Below are 22,469 nucleotides of genomic sequence, written 5' to 3' on the forward strand. Positions count from 1 at the left end.
TTAAAAACAAAAAGAATGTACTCATATTAGACATCTTCATTTTACAGTTACAGATATAATATTTCAAATACATGATAATCATAGTGCAGAAGATATATTAAATTTAATTATAATACTTGAAAAACAGTATATATACAGGATGAAGTTTGTTGGGGTGGTACCAAATGTACAATTGTTTTTAAAATTTGTTTACAATACTGAAACGTTTCTTGCATTTCGCAATTGTGACTGGACCAAATTTTATCAACGGTGGTCGATCTACAAACATTTCATTAAATAGTTGTTGTTTTGGGTTAAAAAGACGAGTCTTGGTTTATGTTTTTTAAAGGGACATTCCTGAGTTAGCTGCAATGTTTAATATGCTATCGACTAACAAAGACTTTTTAACGATTGTGATTACATATCAAATATATTTTTCTACATAAAATATTAGTGGCTGTATATTAAACGTATTTCTGATCGTTCTTATGTATGTACTAGGTTAAATTTCTTTTGTTTCCTAAAATATTAGTTTTTCGTACAGTTTGGGCTTCTTACAAATATTGAGACGACCAGAAACACATTGAATATACAGACACTGATATTCTAAACAAGAAAATATATTTAATATGCAAGTTTAATCGTAGAATTATTTTAATAGTCGGAAACGTCTTACAATGCAGCAAACTCGAGAATGTCCCTTTAATATATCAAACAAGAATCAACTTGTATTAATACAGATAAAAGGCTCTCATTGTTTACAAATATCTTTCTCTAACTCTCCCTCTCTTCCCTTTCGTCTACTTCTTATGCAAGTATATATTTATATACTATTTATTTTATTTTATCTATATTTTACTTATTTTTTCTGTTGAAAATAATTTTGTCTTTTCTCTTCTTCTTTTGGTTGTTGTTTTTGTGTTTCATGAATCCAATGGTATATTATAAATCCAACTGTATTACTTGCTCCTAATATACATCTCACAATATATTTACAAACATTAAGCGTAACATCCTATGACGTAATCGTATATTAGTGTGTGTGTGTGTGTGTGTGTGTGTGTGTGTGTGTGTGTGTGTGTGTGTGTGTGTGTGTGTGCTTATAGTAACAAATATTGTTCTCAAATTGTTGTACAGACTATTGTGTTTTCAACATGTCTTTATTAGTTAAATGTATTAGTATAGTTTCTGAGCACTTATTTTGTAAGGTGATGAATTAGGAGTCCCCAATCCTAACATTACAAATGTATTTTTGGGGCAATAAAAAATTTAACAAAACAAATAAATAAAAACATTTTCGGATGGCATTTGGTCTCGCATCAAACAGTTTCATATATTTGTTATGAAACACCGCATTATATGCAGGATGCTTTAATCTTGGTAGCATACTGCAAAGAAAGATTTGCACGTCAAGTGCCTAAATAGGTTCGAGCGCATCAATGTACAAGGTCTCTACAGACGTTCTAAACTCCCAGTGCCTAAAGACAAAGCACTAGACCCTGGTTATGTATAGGATCTACCATCTGCATCTACAACTTGCGTGCACCCATAATCAAGGTTAAATCTAACAAAAGCTCGATAAGAGTTGGCGCATGACCTTTTGGTCTGCTCTCCACTCTGAATTGCCAATAGCCTTTAAATTATCGAGGGCCTTTAAGCCCTTCTTTTTAACATATTTTAATGGAGCACAAATGTTAGCTTCCTGTCATTTATAACAACCAGGAATTTGGTCTCCTCCACAACTGGAATCGGAGTTTTGTCCAAAAACAGCTGTGTATCTAAATGTGACTTCTTTTCTGACAGAGATGCATACAGACAGACTTTGATAATCTAATACCTTTGTCAGTTATCCTTTGTTGACATTTGTTAAAACATAGCTGTAACTGACATTCAATGATACTCATATTGGACGATCTGTAGCAAATCTGAAAATCATTTACATATAACAGCAGTCAGCACCAGGTTTTAAACACTGGGTGTTGTATTAATTTTCATAGAAAACAGCGTATCATACAGGATGCTATCTTGAAGCATACCCATCTCTTGGTGTGAGAATCAGATAAAGTGGATCCCACCCACTGTTACTTTAAAAGTTCTATCTTTAAAAAAATGAAATAAAATCAGGAAGTCAACCTTTTATGCCCATTCCATGGAGGTCTTTTACAATCCTATATTTCAGTGTAAACATTCTCCAAATATAACAATACTGATACCCAATGACGATTAAAGATAAAAGCTTCCCTGCAGAACGTTTCAAATGTAACCAGATGATCAACTGTGCTACGTTTAGATCTGAATCCACATTGCACGTCAGGAAGAAACTTATGGGACTCTTGGATACTAGAGAAGTCTAAGGTTGATTATTTGTTCCATTGTTCTACAGATGCATCTTGTCAAAGCAATGGGGCGATAACTGGTCGGATTCGTTGGATCCTTACTAGTCTTGGGAATAGGAATAATTGCTTTCCTCCAATCAGAAGAAAAGTCACCATAATACCAGATTTTGTTTGATTAAAAAAATATTTTATTGCATAAACAACAAAGGATTTGGTACAAGTTTGCCAACTTACTAGGCCCTCTCCTGTATACATACAATATAATGGCGACAATTACTTAATTATAATTAATAGTAATGTATAGATATAAAATTTGTATACAAATGTGTTTTAGTAACAATCAAATTGAGGAAAAGAGGGCATTATGTACAACAGGACTTTGAAAGAAACTGGCCTCAGATTACAGTTATCTCCCCATTTGGTTGTCGAAAATCCGGAAGTTTCACCGCGCAAGTAGTCTGCTGTTTGACTGTGATTATTTCATGGCAGACAGCTATGAAGTGGCAACTGTTTGACTGAAGTGACAGGGAATAGCATGTAGTTTGTAAACATGTGTAACTTGCTGACATTGAAGACTTGTTTGTGGTAATTCCGGCCCATGCAAAAGTAGTGCTTTTTGTGTAAAATGGGTGTACTCCGGCCTTGTTTAGAGGGTGTGTCTGTTTAAACCAATATGCTGGGAGAACGAGCTGGACAACAGGGGTTGTCCTTTTCAGGGTATGTGTCCCCCATGCAGGCAAAGGTACATACAAAACTTCACGGGCCTGCTGATATTAATAAAAATGTTATAGCCACTAAGGCTATATAGAAACATATAGCGAAATTAATTGTGGTCTGAGGCCAACTAGAAAAGAAACAAAGAAGTACGTGTGACTTCAAACCATTAGACTATTTTAATCAAAACGATGTGTTTGTTTAATAACATTTTGAACACAAATAGTTTTTATTATAGAGATCACTTACGGTATTTCGACCATATAAAAGCAGTTGTAAATTTATTGGTTATACATGTTGTAACGAGTTACAAAGAACCTGCATCCGTTGCTCATATCTGTAAATATTTATTTCTGTATAATATCCACAGTTATTCGAAGGATCTGCTGTAAGCCCATATTTATAAAGATCTGCATTTAAGGCACTACACCAATGTCGTAATCTTGTGTGTTATATTTTCTCTTCGTTTCCCCATACCAAAAGTATGATTGAACCACATCTACCGTTGGCGTTACTGCTTTTTTAAACGATGATATAGCTGGATTTCAATTATTCCAAAGATTAATTGTTGAATAAATAAATGAAGATTTTAATAAATTCGTTATCGAAAATGGTGTTGATATGTTTTCCCGACTTCTTAACATATAAGGAACTCTTTGTTCTACACTTTCAGGAATACAATCGGTTAAAAAATCGGGAGTCATTCTTTTCATTATTTTGAACATAGTGCATAATGTTTTGCTTTTCTTCTTTTACTTAGAGTAGTCAAACCCGTTTCAATATATAACGAATTACGTGAGGCAAATATGAGCATGCCAGTGATTACTCTAGCTGCTTCTAACTGTATTTTTTTCTAATTTATCTGTATCTAATTGAGAACAGTATGGCCTCCGGAACTGGGGCGCAGGGGCGGCGGCCGCTGCTCCAATAATGTGACCAGTTGAGATCGCCGTCCAAAGAATTTTACCACTTTTCACAAAATTTGTATTGTAAAACGGTCCGGGTCCAAATCAGTTTTGTCATTATAGATTAATATTAGATTTGTATATAGATCTACATAATTAAAATCCATATCCGATACGCAGGTCATGGTATGCTAAATAGTAATTTAGGAAATAACCATATGGAGTTTTCAGATTGGCGGATGTTATTGTGTATTTGATCCCGCAAATGTAATTTTTGACGGGTATCAAATAGGTAATAACACCCGCAAATCTAAAAGGTCAATATGGTTATGTTTATTGTAAAATGAATCGTTTTTCTACGGAACTAACTTTATATTTGGTATTTCTCTGAAATCATGACACTGATCAACATACTTTTGGTGATGCCCGCAACCAAAGACCCTTCGTGTTTGGCCTTGTGAAGAGTAGAAACATATCTACGTACCAGTATGTCGCAGAAAAGGTTAAATCACCGGATGCTATTGCATGTACATAGGACAGATTGGACAGCTTGGATATGAAATCTGTAGGCAGTGCATATTTCTCCGGTCACGACAAAAGAGTGTTCAACTTAGGCAAATTTTGAGTACCGGCAATGCAAAAAAAACCCCCACAAATGGCATATCTGTGACATCATCGGAGACACACCCTCATTCCAGTGGTGTGGGCAGAATGCATTTATAAACTTTCAAAAAAGTTTTAAAAATGTAACTAAACGCTCCTTAATGTTTTGTTATATAATTTGCATTTCTTTTTATATAAAATAGCAACACATTTTATCACAATCAAAGATTATTTATAATATCCAGAAGCCATTAAAATAGTTTTTCCAGTATCTACATTTCGTAGCCCTCAACATATCTAGTCCGCCGCCTCAATGTCACAATCGTGGCCCTCAACATCGCTAGTCCGCCGCCCCAATGTCACAATCGTGGCCCTCAACATCGCTAGTCCGCCGCCCCAATGTCACAATCGTGGCCCTCAACATCGCTAGCTAGTCACTCGTCCGCCGCCCCAATGTCACAATCGTGGCCCTCAACGTCGCTAGTCCGCCGCCTCAATGTCACAATCGTGGCCCTCAACGTCGCTAGTCCGCCGCCCAATGTCACAATCGTGGCCCTCAACATCGCTAGTCCGCCGCCCCAATGTCACAATCGTGGCCCTCAACATCGCTAGTCCGCCGCCCCAATGTCACAATCGTGGCCCTCAACATCGCTAGTCCGCCGCCTCAATGTCACAATCGTGGCCCTCAACATCGCTAGTCCGCCGCCCCAATGTCACAGTCGTTCCGGCGGTCCTGAACAGACATCCCATACCTCAGAAGCATATTCTAAAATAGGTCGTATGAAAGTTGTATATATTCTTATTAAAGTTTGACTACTAAATACATTGAAATTAAATGAAAGAATGGTAATATTTGTGTTAGCTTAATTGGTACATATAAGGTAATGTTTGTGTGCTCGACAATGTAAAAACTATAGGGGTGAAATAAAGAAAGAAAGAAATGTTTTATTTAACGACGCACTCAACATATTTTATTTACGGTTATATGGCGTCTGACATATGGTTAAGGACCACAGATATTGAGGGAGGTAACCCGCTGTCGCCACTCCATGGACGGGTGTTTTTGATTAGCAGCAAGGGATCTGTTATATGCACCATCCCACAGACAGGGTAGTACATACCACGGCCTTTGATATACCAGTCGTGGTGCATTGGCGGGAACGAGAAATAGCCCAATGGGCCCACCGACGGGGATCGATCCCAGACCGACCGCGCATCAAGCGAGCACTTTACCGCTGATCTACATCCCGTCCCTAGTAGTAGTGAAATACCTTTACACTATGGAGATCATCTACAGGGTACTTATGTGTGCTCGCATTTCTTTTGTAGCACAGTATATATTTAAAGGTACTGGCCCTAGTCGAATATGAACCAAGTGGACCTTTTTCTATTTTGTTCGTCCGAACCCCCCGAACCCCCCTAGCCTACGCCCCTGTATATGAAGGAAGAAAGGTAATAATGTTTTTATTTAACGACACACTCAACACATTTTAATTACGGTTATATGGCGTCTGACATATAGTTGAGGACTACACAAACTATGAGAGAGGAAACCCGCTGCCGCCACGCAGTGGGTTACTCTTTCCGCCTAACTGCTGTTAAGATAAAAAAAAAAATAAAAAAAATAACTGACACGAATTCACCTGGGCACAAAACAAGCTTTCTAATCACACAAAACCTCTTTACATCTCTACCCATCACACCTGTCTCATGTTACAAGTGACGTCACCATGCGACATGCGCAGATCATATTCCCATTAGCGCCCAGACCCATTCAGCAAACACCTTTACTAAAAATGATGTGCTTGGGAACTGTCGGAGATTAACTGAGTGGGACACGAATCATTTCTCTTGCGGATCGGGCTGTTTCAATTGTACATAAAATATACAGGACGAATACCCGATGTTTGCGACGTTACGAATGGACGGGATTGTTCCTCTGATATTACACATTTTGGGTGAGTGTAATAACGGATATAACTGTATAGTTTTAGTAAGTAGTTTACCTGTTATTGGGTAATCGATAATACCTTTTAAGCTTTTGTGCATTAAATATTAATCTGAAATTTATTGATTCGTGTTCGCGAACAAAGCGGCTTCGCGGGGCTTTGTTAATAGCGTGTATTATTACTATATACCGGGTGAATTCAGCGGTAGCACGACACAGGAGACAAAGGGGGAGGGTGGCCCTGGCCACCCTTCTTAGGCAGAGGCGAATCTAGGGGGGCTGGGTGTCCGCCCAAAAAAAAATCTGCGATAGTATAATTTTATTATATATTAATTTTACGTGTTTTACGATCCCCCTCCAGAGTTCCCTTGGCATTCCACCTTATGTCACTGGGGCCCCCCTAAATGGATTTTCTGGATCCGCCGCTGTTAGAGCGCAACGCACGGCTGTATCAGGGATGGCAGAACAAAAATAAAACCAAAAAAAAACCAATACTGTAGATCCTGAAATTAATGCGATCATAATATTAATGCGGAAAATGCGAGCTCGTGTTATTCGCATTAATAATATGACGCATTTATTTCTATGTTTTGTCTATGTATCCCACGTTATTAAAACAAAACAAACAAAGATTAAAATTACATATAACACAACTGGCAAACAATTCATTGTAGGCAAGTCTGACTAATTGTTGACTAGTCCAGCAAGCTATGTGTCACACTTTTAAAACAAAGATTAAAATTCTAATACATTTATAAAACAACTGGATCACAATTCATTGCACAATAATCTAACAAAAGGACTAAACAGGTTAACTGATGTGTATACAGATTTGTTAGTAACTTGATCTCATTGAAGACAACTGTAACTTGGATTGAACCACAAAGTACACGGACGTGTGTTGCTAGGAAGGTAATATATATATATTTTTTTTTTTTCATTTTCATTTTCGTCCTTGAGTGGGGGCGGCACACACACACACACCCAGCGCTCCGGTTCCTACAGGCTTGCAATAGGGAAGACAAAGGCTATACCCCTGCGCCGACACTGCCCCGAATTCTGGTACAGTACTGCCACTGGGTATACAGTGTTTCTGCCAGAAAGACAAGTTTGGGTATGGCCTATGGAATTGAATGCAACCACAATCGATAGGGGGTAGGGGGGGGGGGGGGGGGGGGGGGGGGGCCTCACCCAGAAAGAAAATGGGTTAAATTTAGGATTAGGGTTAAGAAAATCAAACAGTAATGATAAGAGTAATTCATTTTGTTAAAAGGTTAACAAAGGTTTAAAATAAAATCTTCAAAACAAATGTGGGTATGGCGCCATACCCATTTTACCCTCTGGCAGAAACTCTAGTATTTTAACCATATGGCATGGTTGACGAGGCAGAAACTAATTTTTCCAGAATGGAGTTTTGCTTTGCATTGAGTATTAAGCTGTATGAAAACTTCAAACAAAATAATAAAAAATAAAACAGTTAATGAATAATTCAAAAATATTATATCTATATAAAAACCTTTTTATCGATATTCGCCAAAACAGAAATAAATAGTACAACCAGGCCCCACGCGACAGTGGCTATGATTTGAATTATACGTGTATTAAACCAGTAGTAAAATAGCAATATGATTTTTATTATCCGCTGGATAGTGAGGGTTCACTGTTTTATGGTGGCAGTTGTAACAGGGTCATTGATTTACTACTTCTGTAATGCTTCTCAAGGCCTCTTATCTGACCGGTAATGTGACTTTCACTCTGTGATTAATCCAGTGAGAAATTTTATTTTACAATACATTAACACCGTTGTATTGGCCTTGTTGCTGATAGGTACTTAGGGCCGTAACACTAACCATAGGCATGTCATGTCATGTCATAGGGTTTTACGTGCACATTCAGAACAAGCTGTTGTAGCGCACGCCTGTCGTGGGAACAAGAGCCGGCCTTGGCCGGCTCCTTTGTCCATAACCATAGGCGTACTGGCTCCCGTGTTTGGGGGTGGGGGTGGGTGGGGGAGCAGCCCTGCCCGCTGTCGCTTTGGCACCTAGCCTAAAACTGGTTGAGGTAAAAAGTAAGTTCTGCTCCGCCAAGATCCCTATGGATGGCGCTGCTGCGAAGCGGAAGGCTGTCACCCCACCGAGTAGTGACCAACCAGCCAAGGCCCGGCCTTCCGCGACCTCCCGGGTCAGGGACGCCACCTGGAGCCTAGTCATCTTCAAGATCAAGGGCCAGTACGCTCGATACTTGGTCGGGGACACCTCGGATACCAGCTCACTGCCGGGAGGCATTCTTGAGGGCAACTTTAAGAAGTTTCCTGACGGAGTTGAGTGTGCCATCCACGCCATGGAACTACGAGACGGGAAGTTTGGACTTGTGGTGACGTCGCGCCGAGATGATCTCTACAGACAGGGAATACTCTTCGAAGACATGGACAACTACACCATCCACAGAGTACTGAAGATCATCGCCGGTGCCCATTACGTCGAGCTAGCTAAGACCTTGCTAGCCCACCGTTGGAGGAAACTGGTGCCACAGTTCAACGTCAAGCACTTCATCTCGTCCCCGTAGTCGCCAACCGTTCCAAGGGCTTAGTTGGACTTTAATTATAATTTTTTTTTTTTTTTTTTGGTAAACAGTCCGACGCACTTTATTTTGGCAGCCCGTCTAAGTTGCTCAAATCACTTTAAAAGCCTTTCGGTCGAGCAGTCTAATTTTGTTCTTTGGACTTAAATTTTTGTCCAGACATGAGTTGTATGAATGAGCTCATTTTGGCTTTAGGTCTTTGACCTAACTACTAAATTCGTACCTGCACTTTTATTTGCAAAGCGTCAAGATATTGCGGAACAATTTTGCACAGAGCTTTACCGTGAAGTTACTCATCAAATGTGTGTTTGATGGGATTAGAAATAGAATGCAAATCTGAGATATGATGGGTTACAAGATCGATCCCCACAAATGACACTTCTTCAAGGTAAACAAACGGGGGGGGGATGTGCGCACTCTGCTCTTGTATAAACACACGCACACACATATACACACATAGGCCCTACACATACCCATGCACACACGCACGCATACACATATACACACACACAAACGCACACACGCACACGCACACACGCACACACACACAAACACACACACAAACACACGCGCAGACACCCACTTACACACAAACGCGCGCACACACACACACACACACACACAAACACAAACATACACACACGCGCGCGCCTGCGGACACACAAACACACAAACGCAGACATACACACACATAAACACACACACACGCGCGCGCGCGGACACACACAAACACATACACACAACCACACACACACACACACATAAACACACGTACACACATACACACGCATACATACACACATACATACACACACATACACACATACACACAAATACACACATACATACACATACACACACACACACCCACATACACACACATACACACAGAGAGACACACACACACATACACACACATGCGCACACACACAGACATACATACACACACATACATACACAGACACATACATATATACACACACATAGACACACACACGAATACACACACACATACACACATATACATACACACATACACACACACAGAGACACACACACACAAACACATACACAGACACATATACACACATACACACACATACACACACACAGACAGATACACAGACACACACACACACACACACACACACACACAGCATAGCTATTGTAATATTGCACGTCTTTACGGTTCATTATATGGGCCGCGTGTTCCCTTATAAAGGTTGGGGAGGTGGTCGTGGGGGGGGGGGGGGGGGATCACTGTCAAAGAAATGAATGCAATGCACCAGCTGCTGTTTGTTCTATTGTGTTTAATATTTCAGAGGAGAATCCATTTTTGGCGCCATATTATATTATGTAGGCTATACGTTTATTGTTGTAATAAATGAACAAATTTAAAATAATATTAAACGAGTTTGAAATTTAAAAAAAAGTTTTAAAAAGTTTTAATTCGTTTGGTGAACAAAATAAATAAATTTCTATTTTGATTAAGGAATAGTGTTTTCGGTTTGTTTTCGATTAACAAAGCCAATAAATATGTGCATTTAGCATAAAAACTGATGTTATATGTATCTAATTTCCAACTTTTTTTAAAATTATTATTTAAAATTAATAATCTTAAAACCTTAAATTAACTCTTAGAAAATTTGACAGAAGGTATATTAAGCCCTCTCCTCCACTCCACCCCAACCCACCCCACATCCATCAACCACCAACCTACTCAAACCTCTACCCCCTGCTAGCGCACACGCGCGCTTGTAATAACAGTCGATAGCCGGCGACACCATCTGTATTTAAAGTTCATTGTGTATGTAAAATTCTTTGTGTTACGCGCTGGTTATTTATAGAGCTGAAGTTGAAAAGATGAAGCTACGGTCGTTGTTTTCAATAACATTAATGTTTAATGTTGCCACGTCTGTGTAGACTTTAGAGACCACTCGAGAACACTTGTCTGCATGGCAGAATCAAACAAGACAGGGCGGATTTAGCGACGAAAATCCCCTTCCCAACATTGTACCTCGTCATATTTAAAACCTATACTCCAGTTAGCATATGCTCTTGGCACCCTGTGACCCAACACTGGTAATTTAAAAAAAAAAAAAATGGCCATGACAAAAAAAAAAAAAAAAAAAATGGCCATGACAAAATTTTTTTTTTAAAAATGGCCATGACAAAAAAAAAAAAAAAAAAAATATCACTTTCTACGGAAGTTAATGTGTAAGAGACGCAAGACGTAACGGACAACGCAAAGCAAAGGATGAAGCGTAACGAAAGAAAAACAAATCTGGAATATCAGTTATTAAAGACTTTCCGAGTAAATAAGTGTCCTATTAACAGAGTATTTTTAACTAACAAAAGAAAGAAAGAAATGTTTTATTTAACGACGCACTCAACACATTTTATTTACGGTTATATGGCGTCAGACTCACAAAACTCATACAGGACTCTCTAGCTTGTCTAGCATACGAGCCTGCATGGCTCGTAAAAGTAATTTGTACAAATTACATTGATTCTTCAAAATTACACAGTCAATGTATATCTCAAAATCCTGGGAAACCACAGTCTTGAATAGCGATTATTTTCTTGGTTTTATGCGAAACATTTATTGTATCTTCTGTTCTATTGGAGACGCGCGGCAGGTCTCGCTGGGTTGGTGGCGGGCTTTAAAGATTTGCAAACAGGGAGTCCTTATGACACTTAAATTTTGTTAACCAAAATCGCACACTGACTCGGGACACTCTGTTTAAAGCTTCAATATTTTATAATTTGTAACAGTATTGCTACTTTAAATAATTTCTAAAAACGGTTTGTTTTATTTGACGACACAATTAGTGCATAGTGTTTAATTAATCATCGACAGGTAGTCTATAGAGGAAGCTCGCTAGTCTTTTTACCATTAGAAGCAACTTGCTGCAAGGGATCTTTTTATATGCACTTTCTCACATACAGGACAGCACACACCACGACCTTTAATATACCAGTAATAGGGTGCTGGCTGGGACGGGGGAAATGGGTCTGGTGACGGGATTCGATCACACGACCAAAGCACCTCAGGCTAGAACTCTACCGACTGAGCTGAATCCCGTTCCTAAACAATAATTACGAATGCCAATGTCAGTCATAGATTCCCCTGCATTGCTACACCTCGCTGAATGATATCGATTCCACTGCAGACATTCGATTTCTCTTTGTCGGCGCAGATTAAAAAACCTTGTAGTATCAGTCCAGATAGTGTTTAAACAGGTAACAGCACATGATAAACCTGTTATGGCTAATTTTTCATATCTCGATACCTTCCATACTCTATACATGTGGTGGTGGTTTTATCGATCACTTCGCGAGATTCAGAGACGTCATAGTATTGGTGTAATTGAAGAGTTCAGGCGCAAAACCCAATATAAACCATTTTCTTTCTAGTTTTCAGTTAAAGCCATTATTGTATGTCAGTAAGGGCTAATCGTAGGCCCGCTGATTTCCCGCAAAACGCGATTGATCCTTATGAAATTGTATTGGGTAAATCCCAATCAAAACGCGATATACGCCAATTAAAAAAGTCATTTTTACTGAAAATGAAAAATGGATATATCGCGTTTTGCGCCCAAACTCTTCAATTGTTACATTTCTGGAGCCAGATAGTCAAACGTTGGTAACTTAAAGGCGCTGACCCTAGTTTCAACCCGTAAAAAATTGACACCAAGTTTGATTAAGTTACAAACCTGTAACACATTTGTATACCTTTACAAGAGAGTGAAACAAGAGTCTGTGATGTTGGAACGGTGAAATATCGGTAAACATAGACTGAAACTCGATTCCATAACTGTTATTAACCAGACGCACGTGCGTTTTTAAAAATATGAAAAATGCATTTTTGTGGTAATAGAAACACCAGGATGACAAGAAACACTTCGGTTCTACGGAAATGGATAATCTAAAGAATAAAACATAAGCAATGTTTGACTTCAGTGATCATAAACGGCTCTAATAGTGGGAATTTTTAAAACCAAGGACTGAATCAATATAAATAATAACTGAAGACATGTTTAAATTTGATTTACAACAATCAGTGTTATCCATACACTATCAAATCTAAAGTTTATTTTGTATTTGTGCAAATATAATTAAAAGGAAAATATTAGACTAATCCAGGGTTAATTTATTTATGCTTTGAACAAATGGGCCCTGATGTCTGTCTATTTCTGTAACATCACGATCCCCGTCGGTGGGTCCATCGGGCTATTTTCTCGTTCCAGCCAGTGTCAAAATTACCAAATGTTTGACATCCAATAGGGCTCCCCATGATTAATAAATCAATTAGCTCCAGTGGTGTCGTAAAACAAAACAAAAACTTCAAACTGTGACATCATGCACGTAATGATACTTCTCACTGGATAGCCAATCAATACTGCACGGTGAACTTGATATATCCGAGTAACTTGAGACAGTTATTTATTCTTAAAACGTACACAGACGGTGCCCACTACCGGAAGTCCATGCTCCACACTAACAAATGTATCATTGTTCATTAATGAGTCTCATAGATATTATTACAAACATTATGCAGTAATGGAATAAATGAGTGTGTAAGTGATTGAATTTTTAACTATGCATTAGCACGAAAAGCACTTTGGCTAATGGTCGTCAAACATATATGACGGTCAAACCAAATGATAATATTTAGCTCACGTTTCGTGGAAAGTGGTGTATTTTTTCAAGGCACTAGTATAAAGATTAGTTCCATCGTTAATACTCATGTTTGGCTAGATTGTAAAATATACAGAGGCGGATATAGAGCCCCAAGACCCCCCACACGCACACCCCACCACCACCACCACCACCACCCCACCCCTAGATTTTGCAACAGTTGTAATTTTATTATATATTAATTTTGATCCCCGTTCAAACCTCCCCCAAAGTTCCCTTGGCAATCCGCTTCATGTCATTGCCACTCGACCCCCCATGGATTTTCTGGACTCGCCACTGATATATATATATATATATATATATAAACTAAATGTAGATTCATTATTTCGTACCTTTTCTCTGTCAATTTTCACATTTCAGGTACCATTCCAATTGTGACACCAAACTGCCCAGCCATAGAAACGTGTTTGTCTGAGCTGAATAATGAAATATGGAAGCCGAGGGGAGAGGAGACGATCTGCGGGTAGGTCATGATTTCAGAATAAATAAAACCAAAGCTGATGATCACTCCCACTTTAGGTGTCTGTCAACAAATCTTAGTACAGCTAACGTTATCACGTCACCAGATGGTCTTCAGTCCTACCAATAAGTTTTTATTTTGAAATATTTCATTGATCAGAAAAAAAGTCTAAAGGATTGCACAACAGGCAGAGCCTATATAAGTGCTCTCCTAAACAAGATGGACATCAGACAATAATCCATGTTCATAATCATATATAAAACATAATAACATAATGTCCAATGGCATAACGTATTTAATATAATTAATATTTATTAATATATATAGTAATAAAAGGTAGAGAGTAGATAGAATAGAAATGGGATAGTCGAGAAAAATTATGATAGTGATGATCCTATTGTTGGAGCTAAACCTTATATGGGGCAGTAAACATCAGAATAATAAGTTAGTTCAACTCGAATCTCTTACTTTCAGCTATGTATTTATGTACTGCTTTAAAAATGAAATAGTTTTATTAAATTGGTAGGTTTATTGAGCCGGATAATAGTAGATCAATGTCTAAGATATCAAGGTAATTCCTTAAGGATGCAAATAAATCATATCTGTGTCTGAAGAACAGAGGGCAGACATAAAAATAATGAAAATTATCTTCACAGTTATCTCCACATGCACAGCTTGGGTTATCAGAAAGATGGCTTAAAAATAAATGATAGTTTAGGTTGCTAGTAGAATTACAAATCTGACAATGAATAATGTTACATTTACGATTACCATAAAGAGAGAGAAAGTAGATAAAGGATTGGGATTTCCCTTTTTTATTAATTTTTTATAGGTACGTAGAGATAGTTCATTTTTAGTTAAACTGTCAAGGTCATTCCATAACGCCAAAGTATTAGGAAGAAAGCTGTTTTTATATAAATTAGTATGGTATATTGGTGGAGTGAATAGACGTTGATTTCTGAGACGATTATTGGGATTAACATATAGTGGTTCGCCTTTAAGTATTTTATGCATTACAATTAATTTACTCTTTTTGCGACGTTTATATAATGGTTCCCAACCAAGTTCATGATATATTTTGTCAAGACATGTTCCTTTCCTAAGTCCTGTAATGATATGGGCAACCTCAAGTTGCACTGACTCAATTGCATTGGATTCTTCTGCTGTACAATTATCGCAAATTATATTACCATATTCCAAAATTGGTGTTATAAATGCAACATACAATTTAGTTAGGAAATTTCTATTTAATTTCTAGTTTAACATATCTAGAATGATTAATCGTTTACAATATATATATATATATATATATATATATATATATATATATATATATATCATTAATATGATCTGTCCATCTATCATTGGAGTTTAAAGTAAGCCCTAGATGTCTGTGGGAGGTTACATTATCAAGAGGAATTCCATTAAGATATAGCTTAGGAATATCAATATGTGGTTTTCTTGTGAATAATATTGATTTGGTTTTAGATATACTAAATTCAATTCCCCAGCTAGTTGACCACTCATGTATAGATACTAAGTCTTCGTTTAGCGTTTTGGCTGTAGAAGTATGGTCATTGACAATGTAATAAAGAGAAGTGTCATCAGCAAATAATTTTATTTTATTAGATACATTGTCTACTCGATCATTTATGAATATTAAGAAAAGATATGGCCCAAGTATAGATCCCTGTGGTACTCCAGCATTGATATTCCTCCAATTTGAGAAGTAACCATCAACCATTTACTCTTTGTCTTCTTTCGGACAGATAACTGCTGAACCAATTAAGAAGATTATCACAGATACAATATTGCATTAGTTTAAAAATTAAACCTTTATGTCATACCCTATCAAAGGCTTTAGTAATATCACAGAATACAAATCTTATGTCCTTGCCAATATCTAGGTTTTTCATTATAGTATCATGAATAATTAGTAGCTGATTAGTTGTATAATCTTTTAATCTGAAACCTGATTGATTATTAGTAAGAATTTGCTTTATCTCTTGGATGAAAGTGAAGGTGTTTACTATCGATAATTGAGCTTGATACTTTGTTTTTATTTCCGAATTTGCTAATGTATTTTCACCATTGGTTAATAGGAGTTGTTTTATCTATCAGTGTATTTTGTAATTTTGTAATATAGTTTTGTTTGGCCTCTCTAATCATTTTAATTACCTTGTTACGATGTTCTAGGAATTTTTTCCATTGTTCAGAATTATTTTTAAGTTTAGTTTTTTTATGACATCAGTTGCGTTTTCTAATGGCTTGCCTGATATCTTTATTTACCCATGGTTTATCATTGGGACGTACACGAATAATCTTCTGTGGAATATATTGATTGATTGATTTATTTATTAGTATGTTATTGACAATTTTGACAAGTTTCTGGTTTCTGTCAATTTGTAATAAATGGGTTGTAATGAAATCATAATTAGCATTTTCATAATCTAATACTGTTTTTGTGTAGGACTTTTGACGTAGTGAACAGCGGTGTATTTCAATAATTGATGGACAATGATCACTACAAAAGTTTGGCAGCACCAACTATTCCTAACAAGATCAATGTTATTAATAAATATTGGGTCTAATAGCGTTGATGTGGTAGGGGTGATTCTTGTTGGTTCATGTATAATATTTTCCAGGTTATATTTGTCAGTAGTTCGTACAAAAGGGTGATTGCGATGTATTTTAAAGAGATCTTCGTTAAAGTCACCTACAATGATAATGTTAGAAAAAGTATTTGTACATTTATCGATTAATGAATCAATTTTGTCCCAGGATGATATTCTGGCATTAGGTGGTCTATATACAATGAGAAACGTATTGGTACCAGTATTGATTTCTACACATACTACTTCAAGGTCCATAAAGTCAGGATCATTAAAGCGTTTGGCAAGTTATAAGGTGTGCTGGATCTCGCCCAGTATTAGAGCGTTCGCCTGAAGTGAGTTGAGTCGCAGCATCGTTCCCCATCTATGACCTCGAGTTTATATATATGTTGACTGATACAATAACCTTTTAAGCACTGTTCTTTCTTGGCATTCGGAATAATTCGACTCTACTCCGCCACCGTAGTACGTTTAACCTTTTAAGGACTGTTCTTTCTTGGCATTCGGGATAATTCGATTCTACTCCGCCACCGTAGTACGTTTAACCTTTTAAGGACTGTTCTTTTTTGGCATTTGGGATAATTCGACTCTACTCCGCCACCTTAGTAAGTTTAACCTTTTAAGGACTGTTCTTTCTTGGCATTTGGGATAATTCGATTCTACTCCGCCACCGTAGTACGTTTAACCTTTTAAGGACTGTTCTTTTTTGGCATTTGGGATAATTCGACTCTACTCCGCCACCTTAGTAAGTTTATGCTTTTAAGCTCTGTTCCTTCTTGGCATTTGGGATAATTCGATCATCTCAGCAATTTTCGTAGGTTTAACCTTTTAAAGGCTGTATGTCTATAAAGGTTCTATTGCTGCTAATGGAAAAGTGTAGAGGGTTTTCTCTGAGACTATGCCAGAATTATCATTAAAATCCAACAGCCGATGATTAATAAAGAAATGTGCTCAAGCGGTGTCGTCAAACAAGACAAATTTATTAACTTTAAGCTGAGGTGGGGCACTCAGCTAACATACGTAACGATGTGTGTATCTCAGCCATAGAGCATCAACCAAGAATCAGGCAAACCCAGACCTGTAACATAAATATCAGTGTCATGGGAAAAATAAAATAAATCTGAGGAAATTCATGCTGGCTACGCCATTGTATAGGACTTTCTCCCGCTATTGTCGTTAAACGAACCTTAGTACTTCGTCGGGGAAAAAATATATCCTACTTACAAGAAAAATACCCTGAAACCTATAGGTTTCCTTTTTTTTTTTTTTTTTTTTTTTAGATTCTTCCTGGTTTATCGAAACTGTATGGATGCTGCTGAAATAAGCTGTAATCTTGACCTTACGCATGTCGAGGACAAATTATATGACCAGTTTCCCATGTGCCGTACTAAACGTTCAGGTAAGTATTTATGACAATCCAGAAGTGGATCTAGGATTTAACAAAGATGGGAGAAGGGGGAGGGGGACATGCTAGTAGTTTTACTGTGCTCAAAATGTTGCAATTGCTGTGAAAGTAACTTATCCAAATAGGGGCGGGACGTAGCCCAATGGTACTTGATGCGCGGTCGGTTTAGGATCGATCCCCGCCGATGGCCCCATTGGGCTGTTTCTCGTTCCATCCAGTGTTCCACAACTGGTGTGACAAAGGCCACGGTATACAATATCCTGTCTGTGACATTCCATCATGGTCAGAGAACTTTTGTGAGTTTCTCGTTCCAACCAGTGCACCACGACTGTTCAAAGGCCGTGGTATGCACTTTCCGTGTGGCAAAGTGCATATAAAAGATCCCTTGCTGCTAATCGAAAAGCGTAGCCTACGAAGTGGCGACAGCACGTGTCCTCTCTCTCTCTCTCTCTCTCTCTCTCTCTCTCTCTCTCTCTCTCTCTCTCTCTCTCTCTCTCTCTCTCTCTCTCTCTCTCTCTGTGGTCCTTAACCATATGTCTGACGCCATATAACCGTAAATAAAATGTGTTGAGTGCGTCGTTAAATAAAACATTTCCTTACTCAGGTTTAATATATTAGATATTGTATATTACTATATATTATATCATTTGTGTCGGGGTTTTTTTTATCACAGAGCAGGCGCGGATGCAGGATTTCTGAAAGGGGGTGGGGTCCAAATGTGATGACTGATCTCTCCTTTTACACAGAACAGTTAATATAATCACGTTTCGCTTTAAAAGTTATGGTCGGTTTTCAAAAGGGGGGAGGGGGTCCGGACCCCTGCTCCCCTCCCCCCCCCCCACCCCCACCCCGGATTCAAATTTGAAGGACGGCTCACCAATTAATTAGTTTTGGTTTTTTTTCTTCTTCTTTTAAATAAATTTAGTCGCTTAATAAATTTTATATTTAATTACAAAACATAAAGAAAAACTTTTAGATTTTGGTGAAAACTGTTTTTAAAATAAACATGATTTTCAGTCACTTATTTGCTGTTGTTGTTTTGTTAATGTTGTTTTTGTTTTTGTTGTTGGGTTTTGTTGTTGTTTTTGTGTTATTGGACTTTTCTTTGTTTTTAATGTGAGCGTGTGGGTTGTTTCATTTTGATCAATCCCTCCCCCAGAGACGATCTTTGATTCACCAGTGCACTACGCCTATACTTATGCAGTATATATGTTTTACATTCAGTTTCACGCAGCCTGTGTTATAATATGGACATATATTAATAATGTTAATCCACGATAACATCTCGTTTTCCCAGGCACGTGTCCACAGAAGAAGAACTGTGATGATCAGTTCGAACAAACTTCAACATCAGACAGATGTCAGTAAGTTATTCATCTCTTTATTAAATTAATTAATTAATTTATCTACTCCAACCTAAACAGTAGCAAGAGACGTTTAAAATGCATAATATGGACTTTCCTATAGACAGGACAGGGCATGGCCTTTAGTGTATCACCGTGGGAAACTGTTTTGGACAGGGGTAAAATCTGAGTATATTGGGGCCGATCGATCCAACGGCCCACCGCACTTCAGGTAATTGCTCTAGCACTATGCTTGAGAAACATTCGTAATATACTACTATATTTTTTTTTTTTTTTTTTTTTGGGGGGGGGGGGGGGGGGGGGCATTGACATGTGGTCCCACAAACTTTCCCTATGGGATTCCTCAGATTTTCCAACGTAAGAAAAATCTATATTTATGGAGGTCCGTGGCCCTTCCCCCCCCCCCCACCCCACCCCAGATCGGTCATTGGGTGGAACTACATTTTCCGTTTTCAGAGTGCCTGTATTAATCGGTTTGATTTAATTTGATATTTTCAGCGACTCGAGGACATATGAAACCTGTCTATTCGAAGTGATGCAGTCATGTGATCTGTCGCAGAGTGACCTTGAACCAGCTATAAAGGCCATTGTCGATCACTGTGGACAACTCTCAATCTTAGCTGCGGTAGACGGCGTCAATAATCTTGGTGTTTTCATCAAGACCTTACTAAACGGTGAAAGTATGAACTACCTGTTAATATTTTTATTATTACTGTCACCATGTCAGGACCCTTTAGAACCGGGAGTCGGGCTATGCCCCCACTTAACACTGACGTAGGGAGCGCGGGGGAGGGGGGGGCAGCGATGTTTTGTTTGTATTTTAATTATTTATGTATGTGCGTGCATGCGTGTGTGTGTGTGTGTGTATGCGTGTGTGTATGTGTGTGTGTGTTGTGTGCGTGTGTGTGTGTGTGTGCGCCCCCCTCCCTTGGCACCTTCCTACGCCCACGCTTAAGAATGAAAATGTACATTTCATCTAATGGATATCATCGAATGTAGTGTAAACAGATATTCAGAAAATATACATGTATCTATTTATGTCATGAGAACTATCACGGGCGTAGGAAGGTGCCAACACACACACACACACACACACACACACACACACACGTTAGGGATGTAACGATTTATTGATAAGTCGACATGTCGCGATATTTCTCTCTACGATACAATTCACGATACATGCACTATTTTATCGATACTTACGGTTTTTAAAAATCGATATTTGTCATTTAAAGTTTCGATATATTTGAAATAAATGTACATTTGATCAAATTTAATTTCAATATGACCATACGCAAACCGCATATCTTGCCCTTCTTTCCATTTCAGTTACCGTTATCGGAAACCAGGCCACGCACAGCTGTATATAGCGTTAAGTAAAATTAATTTTGATTGGTTGATATCCAGATTTGTGGCCAATTGCTTGCTCGAACTAAGCACTTCATCAATATTGTTTGACGTGTGCGTCATGTTGGCAAAGCGTGTCGTTCTTCGCAGACGAATTTGAAAATTCGCCTGCGAAGTACAAGTCTGCCGTGTGGCGTTTTTCTTCAAGTTTCCCATTTATTATGAGAACGGTATTAGAAAAGTGTGTAAAAATAAAACAGTGTGTCAGACATCATGGGCGGATCCAAGGGGGGGGGGGGGACCAGGGGGACGCGTCCCCCCCAAAAATTGTTCAAGTGCCCTCAAAATGTCCAAGTGCCCTTTTTGTTTGTAGAATTTTTTTTTTTCAGTAAACAATAATTATATTGTAGATAAATGAAATCAAGATTTTCGTGTACATGCGCAAGCTTGCAGATATGTGTCTGTGTTACTGAGTCTCAATGGGGCCCCATTGAGGTTCTAACGCAAGTGACGCCAATTTACTTCATTATTGCTAGTATATTATGACGTAGAACTGTAGGAATTCATATTAATTGTAAATATCAAAACTTGTAGTAAGGTGCCCTTTTGACGAGTCAATGTGCCCTTCTTTTTTGGTCCCCCCCTAAAAATATTTCCTGGATCCGCCCATGGACATGCAAGTCCGTAATTAATTACAATGGTAACATGACAAATATATCACACATTACTCGCCATCATCCATCATTGCGTGATTGCTCGACTCCCCTAATCCTACGAAACGTAAAACAGACTAGAGTACGACAAATGTTTGCAAAAAGCTGAAACGTTGAAGTATTTGTTCACAAAATGCCACTGAATTGTGATCGCAGTAAAACGACAACAGAAAGCATATGCAATTTTATAGTGACCATATTCTGATGTTGAAAATGCTGGGTTATCTTGAGCTAATTCGTGCATGTGCTCGAGCCTAAATATCAAATCCAAAGCGGAACAGACATTAGTACCAAAGTAATTCCAGAACGTTGTAAAGAGGTTCGAGATCAGGTTCAACTCCAACTAAATCAGGCCCATGTTTTTTAAAACAAATAATTCAACACAACTGTGAACCATTTGTGGTTCTTTTCTTTGCAATCCTCACAAATATAAGTCTGGATTTATTTTCATTGTTTGTGATCTAATAATTTTCTAGGCCAACAATTCAGCATTTTTTATTGTAAATTTAATATCGTGATACGTATCGTGTCGCAACCCTACTGTATCGTTACACCCCTAGTGTGTGTGTGTGTGTGTGTGTGTGTGTGTGTGTGTGTGTGTGTGTGTGTGTGTGTGTGTGTGTGTGTGTGTGTGTGTGTACATACATACACACACACGCACACACATACATGTATAATTTAAATATATAGAAACAATCGCTGCTGCTACAAAATGGGGGTACTTGCCCCCCACACCCCATACCACCCCCACCCCACCCCCACCCTACCCCCCCCCCCACCCACCCCACCCCACCCCCCT

General features: G+C 38.2%; 1 protein-coding gene and 1 long non-coding RNA gene across 4 annotated transcripts in view; one reads left to right on the forward strand and one right to left on the reverse strand.

Moving 5' to 3' along the window:
- LOC121381116 overlaps nt 1-22,469 on the reverse strand; it is a 38,802-nt gene that overhangs the window by 15,140 nt on the left and 1,193 nt on the right. The window lies entirely within an intron of this gene.
- The window catches only part of LOC121381115, a 28,257-nt gene continuing 12,094 nt past the window's right edge, over nt 6,307-22,469 (forward strand). The window contains exons 1-5 of the mRNA XM_041510233.1: nt 6,307-6,495; nt 14,127-14,229; nt 18,119-18,237; nt 19,541-19,607; nt 20,106-20,287. Coding sequence (XP_041366167.1) covers nt 6,441-6,495; nt 14,127-14,229; nt 18,119-18,237; nt 19,541-19,607; nt 20,106-20,287 — 526 coding nt within the window. The 5' untranslated portion in view covers nt 6,307-6,440. The remainder of the gene's footprint in view (nt 6,496-14,126; nt 14,230-18,118; nt 18,238-19,540; nt 19,608-20,105; nt 20,288-22,469) is intronic.

Source organism: Gigantopelta aegis, chromosome 9 (assembly GCF_016097555.1).
Source record: "Gigantopelta aegis isolate Gae_Host chromosome 9, Gae_host_genome, whole genome shotgun sequence".
NCBI lineage: Eukaryota > Metazoa > Mollusca > Gastropoda > Neomphalida > Peltospiridae > Gigantopelta > Gigantopelta aegis.